Here is an 8162-nt window from a genome sequence, read left to right as displayed (position 1 = left end):
AGTTCCAACACAACCTTTAAAAACAACAAATAAATCTATTACAAAAATAGAATAATACGCAAAAGAAACACCATATAGGCCTGTACCAATATAGTGTGCAGTAGTAGCAGTATAGTAGAGTCAATTTAAGAGTAGACATAATAGCAGCAGACTATGGCCAGCCCCTCTCTCTCTCTCTCTCTCTCTCTCTCTCTACGTCCTCTAACTGAAGAGGCGTTGCTCGCTGCTTTCTGCTCATTGTGCGACTTCGGCGAGAGAAATTTCCGCTTCCTGCACCGACAAACACCAACCAACACGCAGCGAGCAGACACGAAGTTGAGGCGCAGGCGGAGGGGGGTGGATAGCGAGAGGGCACACAAGGCGGACGCGGGGGATTCACCGCCTGTCTTCGGGTACAAAACCCCCGGCGACTGCAATGTGTTCACTGCCAGGCGGCGAATAGCACGAAACCGACCAACTTTCCGTTTTGCATTGTACGCGGGAGCGTTTTTACGCATTTGCACCACCAGGAGCCTGACAAAATAAGCTTAAGGAAGGAGGAGGAGGCACCCAACAACAAAAAAACACACAGACACACGGAGAAGCCAGGCTACTACGGGTATTCCTCCTATCAACTCCGCCTGAAAGCCCGTTTTCAGCCTCCAGGATGTCGGAGCGAGGAGGGCTCCCGCGGACTGGGGGCGTCCCTTCGCCGCACATGCAGCCCTCCAAGCCGGTCAGCATCACCTCCAACCGGCCGGTCCACATGAACCTGTACGCTACCTGGGAGGTGGACCGCTCCTCACCCAGCTGTGTGCCGAGGTATGTGAAAGGGGGGGTGCATGACTTATCATTTTTGTGGGTGCTTGTGAATTGGGAATGACCCAGTCTGTGTGTTTACACTGGGGGATTTAAAATAGACAAACACCCACGGGTGCCTATTTGAAAAGATTAACACCTCAATACGAGAGCATTGTTGCTGTTAATGGACTGTGAAGGTCACATTAATAATAAGCACTCCTTTCTTTGCTCTAAGTAGGATATTTACTTGTCATGACCCCTTTTAGCCCCTCTAGAACCCTTGAAGGTCCTCAGACCCCAGTTTGACTACCTCATTTCATCCAAATAATCATTACCCAGTAGCTTTCAGTGTTAGAGATGGCACCAACATATGCCCTGGTTTATATACATAAAGATGATCTGTGTGGGGGCAGCAGATAGCCTCAGTTGTTGCCCTCCTAATCAATGCAGACATAGATTGATGAAGCAACGGGTTGCAGACTGTCACTGCAACTATAGAAGGGCATTTTATTTCCATGTATGTGTTACAGCTGTAACACCAGGCGCTGTGATACACTGGTTTGTAAAGAAAGAGGAGCACAGGAAAGATGTTTTGGATGATTCTGCGGGCAGAAATGAATCGTGTTTGGTCGAATGCCTGTTTTCCTGACATGTTGGGTCACGGCAGACTATGATGCAGTGAATGTGTGTGTGTTTGTTGCGTGTGGACAATGCAGCAAGGGCACAGTGGGCGAGACACCTTATCCACCTTAGCTTTAGTGCCAAATAAAGACATTCGAGTGGGCTTTCTTTGTTTGACTGAAAGGCTGTAAAGGGATTCAGCCGGCTGACGTGTGACTCTTCATCACGCTGCTGACAGAGGCGGACTCACTTGCTCGTGCGACCTGTGGTAGTTTCATCTGCATGAAAAGACACATATCGGATGTGATGCACCTGTATGTGCTCCAGCCGACGTCTGTTCCCTTGTATTTATGATGTCATAGTAATAACCGCGGTCATGAGTTGGACTCAAGGTCAAAGGTTAACCGCCGCCACTGAAGTGCCTCATGTGATTCACAACCCCGGCTGAGCATAACAGAGTGAGAGCTGATGATGGAGCAAACAGCAAATCAACATTGTTTTGTTTGCAGAATTGATTCGTTTGTATCATTTACACTGACAAAAAAACATTTACATGATACAATGTGTTTACCTGTTAAACCTCGCTTGTAAATCTTCCAACTTTACTGCTTCTTTCTAGCCGGAAGACTGAACTGCAGCCTTCCAGATGAGCTCAGATGTTTAAGTTACTGAAAGCAATTAGTGGGAACAGAGCATGCTGGTAAAAGCATCATACAAAGCTCGCAGGCTGACATCTTAATGCCGCTTTTTAAAATGCTTTGGGGCTTACTGGGTTAGAAGCAAAGCCTCAAGGGTATGTTTTGCTTCTTAACATTTTGGCTGAGTGAGTGTGTGTGTGCACGCCATGTGCTTGTGAATAAATGATACAGTCCTGGATCTATATTTTGGTACAGCTTGCATGAATAAAACATCCATTGTTAGCCTACATTTTAAAATCTTTCCTCCTGACCTTTCTTTTGAGATACGGATTATTACCTTCTTTGTGTTCGCGCGGTAATATCCACAGCCGATTATGAATATTTTTCCGTCATGCTTTGGAAATGGGGCCGTGGACACTTTTTGGGCCTTATTTCAGCAGCCGTCACGGTCCGTCAAATATCTTCGATTTCACTGCGGTTGCAGCAGCGGAGACGGACTCCCAGAGCCAGAAAATGGAGAGAGGATGAGACTGGGAGATGGGAGAAGAAGCAGCCCTGCCATCTACATTTAAATAGGATTTCTCACAGACACAGGCAATAGGAAAGTCTACAGAAGCAGTGGTGACAACTAATCTATGCCACAGTCTTCCACAGCTAGAAGAACCTGCATCTACTATAGGCTAAAATTCAGTCCTGATGCTGTTTTGCAGTCAGCAGAATGTTGCATACTTGCCTCCTCTTGTTGCTTAATCTTTTTTGCTGCAAGAAGGACTCCGAACTTCCCTCCCCCCCCCAAACCGAGGTGTTGTTGCTCTAACCTCTTCCTGTCTACCCAAAATGCCACATGGTATGCTGTTTATGCAGCGCCGTGGATTGAATTTACCCCGGCAGGCACAAACATGCAGTGAGCTGCCCACTCCAAATCCCAACTTTGTAGCTCAACCTGGAAAAATACTGAAGACATACACCAAGGATTGTTTGTTTTTGTGGGATTTTTGGTCACACTCAGTGGGGAGTAAACAGGAAATATACAAGAGTGAGAGATGATATCACATTCGAGCAGCCGTGAATCAAATTTTTGCGAGTTCACTGTATCAGTCTTCAAGTATGAGCAATCGGGACAGCAGGTTTATTTGTTTTGAAGGGCACAGAAGCAGAAGCAGTAGCAGTCTTCTGAAAACAGCTCCACCCTTCCTCGTGTCCATCAACGCAGCGTGAGTGCCTCTGAGGTCATTTCTGTGTTCAGCATTCCTGACCTTCTATTCTATTCTATTCTTTACTAGAGAGGAATACATCATTCCACTGGCTCCAAACCAGCCCTTTTAGTGTGGTGTAGTGGGTGATTCCTCTCTCCGCTGTCTCTTCTAGGCTCTGCAGTGTCATCAACACACACAGACACGCGCACACATACGGGTGCTCGGCGCTATCCCCTCTGCTCGGTTCATCGGTTCTTTCTCCCTCACCTCGGGGGATGAAACCATCATTTTCTGGCAGCAGAATAATCCCACTGATGAGTACAGTAGCTGCCCTACCAGGCTCCGATGCCTCACCTCCCTCATCTAGAGGCTGTAGTGAATAAAGATTAGCAGTTCTCAGGTGTATTTAGTGTTACTGTCAGGTGGAATGACGATGGTGTCCGCCAGTCTTCACACCACAAATGGTTTGGATTCCAGCATCCAGCAGAGTTTAGTTAAGGCCTCCTTGTGCAGCTACTCTGCGCCAGGTATTCCAGGAATGGGCCCTGTCGCAGAGCTCGCCGCCTTGCATTATTAAAGGTCTCCTTAAGGAGCTGAGTGGAAAGCCCCATGACTTAGGTCCATAGATGGATGCTGAGTCTTTTCAGTGTGTCTTCCAAGTCATGAGCGAGTGGGAAGTCTCTGTCCCAGAGCAACCACAGATCTTTGGGAAGGAGTGTGGAAACAATTTGGACCGTAAAGAGGAAATGTTTAACCTTTTTGGTTTGTGATACCTTTAAAATAAAGCTTTGTCTACTTCTGACTAATTGATTTACTAATTGATTATTTTCATTACAGAAAATTATGTCGATTGTTTGGTCCATAAAATGTCATGTCTGTGGGTTAAGTATGGAGCTAGAGACGGGAAGTAATTAACTTAGACTGGAAGCAGGGTGAAACAGCTAAATTCTTTAAGAATTTCTATTTAATATACTTTTACCTGTTTGAGCAGCTCACTGACACTCCCAACACTGCAATATGCGTAATCTCCCCGATCAGTGAGGACAGAACCCTCCCAGGGGGTTGTGGGATGATTTGAAGGGCCACACAACATGATTAGATGAACATGTACGTATTAGAATTGTGAAATACTGGTTACCCGCCACTGATTTTTAATCAAAGACACAATCATGAATGGTTTACCACATCTTGGGGCTGCTTTGTTTCAAACACTCATGGGCCAGAAATTTGATTTGTACACCGTAATACAAACCATTCATAGCAATCTGGATCTAAAAATCAGTCGTGCCAGTGTCTTTGATCAAGGACACAAAAAGTGTCAGGAACTGGCAAAATGTTTTAAATGGTCAACATGTTTGTAAGTGTTATATTTAAAGCCAGTTCTACTCCTGAGCTCTTTGAATGTTCCTCAAAAAGAGCATCAGCTGAAAGCCTAAACGTTTAGAGCTAAAAATAAACATATAAATAAGTGAAAACAGCAGGGTCACTGCATTAAAAATAAATGTTTATCTACTGGGCTGGTAATGAATACTGTTGGTATGAAGAAATGCAGGATGTTCTGAATTATACATTGTGCATTTGTTAGACTCGTTTTCTATAATTGCCCCGCAACACAATAGTGGGATGACATTCGTTCCTCGAGTGTCCGCGTTACACTATCCACCCTGCCCCCTAAACCCTGGCTGCTGAACACACACACACACAAATGGAAAGAAATGGAGAGAGCGCCAACAGGCTATCGCATACATGCCCACACATGCAAATGGGGTAGTAATGTTCATTAAGAGACTTTGGCTTTGCCACTTGCCCTGGCGCTGCTCATTCTTCCGCACAGCTGAGTGGCCGAGAGGTCTGAAGTTTCCTCTGTCAGCTCACTTGCTGGAGATGAAGGGAGATAGAGTGCAAACTGCTCCTCCTCCTCCTCCTCCTCACCCTTACTTTCCATGATTACTTACTATTTCTTATAATAGCTATCCACCTCCAGTCTCAGGGAGCGATGGGAGCGGATGAGACCATTATTGCTTTTTTAATGTTTATCCAATGGCTTTGAAAAAGATAAAGGGATGGGTTTTTATTAGTGTTATTCATAGGAACAATATTGCAGTTGAAAGGGCCAGCAAGTAAAATTGTTGCAGTGAAGGGAGTCATGTTTTTCTCAACAGCTTGGAGGCTGGCAGGTTGTTAAAAAAAAAAAAAACCTGCAGTGAAACCTCTCACCCAGCTTTAAAAAGCTTCTAACCCACTCAAAAGAATTTCACTGGTGTGTCTTTCAGTGCCCAAATAGTGACTTAAATGCTCTTTTATAAACCTTCCTAAGAATAGAATTCGCAGGGTAACAGTGTGGGTTTGGAGGGTTGAAAATGAGTCCAAAGAGAAATATCAATATTGCTATCAGACTTTAAAGCTGTTATTGGTTGAGCACTGATTATAATGTACCCACTCTGGTTGTAACAGTATAAAATATCTGACACTTATCTAGACATGGATGTAAATGCTACAATTGAATGATTTTCTCTGGCTGTTGAGAATTTTTAGACAGTTTTTTGTCTTTTTCAGCTCAAATTAATTTCAGTTTGACAGATTATTTGATGCCTACACCAGAAACAGACTTGAAAAAAACATGCCAGCCGTGCAACATTAAGGCTAAAAACAACCTATAAATGCTCACTGATATTATACAAACCCCACTTTTTCAAACATAACTTCCAGTAAAAAGCCAGTTTTCATTTTGGAACAGAAAGGAGCCTCCCAGTGATGAGTGACAATGTGATAAAGTGAGCAGACAGAGAGAAATCCTTTTTTATTTGGTGGCTAGTTGTCATTTCTCTCACACAGTGTTTAAGAGAGACCAGAAGTGAGGAGAATATAGGTAGTGAAGCTGAGTGGTGCTCCTGCTGCTGCCGCAGTGTAGATGTTGTGGTTTATCTGGGCTATAACACGGCTGTGGTCTGAAGAGGCCTTTGTCGCGGTATTGAAAAGCCTGTGTGTGTTTTTGAGAGCTACAATGCGTATGTCTCCTGGCAGTGATCCCCCTGCTGTGGAATCATAGACTCCCATCTGGCAACTAGCGCGCACACACATACTCCCCCGCACACACACACACATTTCCATTTCCAAGGTGTAGTGACACCTATTCACGGACAATGTCACTGACATATGCTTTGCTTTCATCTAATGTGTTATAAACAAGGACACTGTGGCATCCAGTTACATAAAAGGACGTGCTGTGAGGGGAACACAAATTATGCTGACAACAGGTACATAAACACACACACACACACTCGTACTGGATCATCTTATGACCTTTCGTTTTCTATATAATCTCAATTCCAACCTGTTGAAACAAGCTGTATGCGCGGAAAAAGTATAGTTCCTCATTCAATGCATGCCTGGGATTATATTATGTACATCTCTAAAGTATGTGAGGAGGAAATTGCATTTGGTTATTGCATCTCACAAAGATACACTGGGACGTGAACAACACTACCTACATTTGTTTCTCCGCGCTGCTACTTTGTATCCTCATGCCCATGCAAATAATGCGTGTACACGTCTAATCCTCTCCAGCTCAGGTTACACACTGTTTCACCTGTGTGATAACACAAGCTTGTAATGCACTTAACACAGATTGACCTTGACACAGTGGTTGTGTTTTAGGATTACTGACGATAAACTTTTGACATTTCTTTAATTGTGCAACAGTTTGTCTTCAACTCTCTCAACAGTTTTAGTTTTATTTTCTAATTGTTTGACGTTTGATACCCTGGAGTTGTTACACGGATGTTTAGTTGTATGACTAAAATGTATGTCTGATTTATGCCTCCTATACCTAATTACATAGATTGCAATGTGTGTGCTTTGTCAAGGTGTTCTATTGATGAATTTATGTCCTCTTTTGCTTCTTTGATTGGATCATTCACCCAACATGCACCTTTTTAAATACGTAGCTGTATGTGATTCTTACAGTTTATACATTGGACATGGAAGTCGTGTTCAGACTGACAGCAGCAGAAACCTTTCAGTACATAATTATGATTTTGAACTGTGTTACATAAGCACTAATGCAATAACTGAAGCCAATTTAGAAAAAGACACTCATTGCTAAATTAATAAATGAAAGCAATAACTAAATGAAAACCAAGCATGGCTTCTTGTAAATGATGGAATTGTTCTGCATTCTTTCTTGCCAAGAGATAGCTAAGATTGATACCATTTTCACGTATGAAGCTACATCCAGAAGACGGTTACGCTAAACGTGAAGGCAAGCGGGGGGAAACTGCTAGCCTGTCGATAGGTAACAGAATCAACATCTCATGTCTTGTTTCTTGAAAACATTCAAAAAGCTATGTGTAAAAATGACAGCACCGTTCTGGTAGGTCAGTATCTGTTCCTTTAGACAGGGCAACACTAGCTCCTTCTGACCTTTATGCTAAGCTAAGCTGTCTCCTGTACTTCACATGAGAGTGGTATTGATCGTCTCATCTGACTCTTGGCAACAAAGCAAAGAAACAAGTTTCCCGTTATTTAGAAACTAAAGCGAATGATTGAATGAGTTCAGGTAATCGATGTTACTAACCAGCTACTAAATCAAGAGACGCATGATGGGAAATCAGACATATCCTCAGTATTGCATTTGGCTCGATAGTTGCTCCTCCGCGCGCGCTGTCAATCTGATAAACTCGGCCCATTGTGATGGCTGTATCGAGGCAGGAGCAGCTCTGATTGGTTGATAACCAGGAAACTGATTACACGATTGCCCATTCAGATAGAGGTTTCCTGTTCCATAGTTGTGCAGGGCGGCAGACAGTGAGCTCCGATGGCATTGTCTGCCCACCTCAAGCTAAACTGGATTAAGCGGGTGCTCAGCTCATTAGGCTGTAATCGCTTTAACGAAGGGTCAATTATATTATATGTGTATGCACTTGTG

General features: G+C 43.7%; 1 protein-coding gene across 2 annotated transcripts in view; it reads left to right on the top strand.

Moving 5' to 3' along the window:
- The first annotated feature begins 224 nt into the window (after window positions 1–224).
- The window catches only part of LOC118338080 (phosphofurin acidic cluster sorting protein 1-like), a 56208-nt gene continuing 48270 nt past the window's right edge, over window positions 225–8162 (top strand). The window contains exon 1 of one of the 2 annotated variants that reach the window (XM_035675256.1): window positions 225–801. In XM_035675256.1, coding sequence (XP_035531149.1) covers window positions 647–801 — 155 coding nt within the window. In that variant the 5' untranslated portion in view covers window positions 225–646. The remainder of the gene's footprint in view (window positions 802–8162) is intronic. The other variant, XM_035675255.1, reaches the window with a different exon arrangement.

The sequence above is a fragment of the Morone saxatilis genome, unplaced genomic scaffold (genome assembly GCF_004916995.1).
Source record: "Morone saxatilis isolate NCDOM2014 unplaced genomic scaffold, NCSU_SB_2.0 Contig4, whole genome shotgun sequence".
Lineage (NCBI taxonomy): Eukaryota > Metazoa > Chordata > Actinopteri > Moronidae > Morone > Morone saxatilis.
Note: the sequence above shows the minus strand (reverse complement) of the source record. Positions and strands in the feature narration are given on the sequence as shown.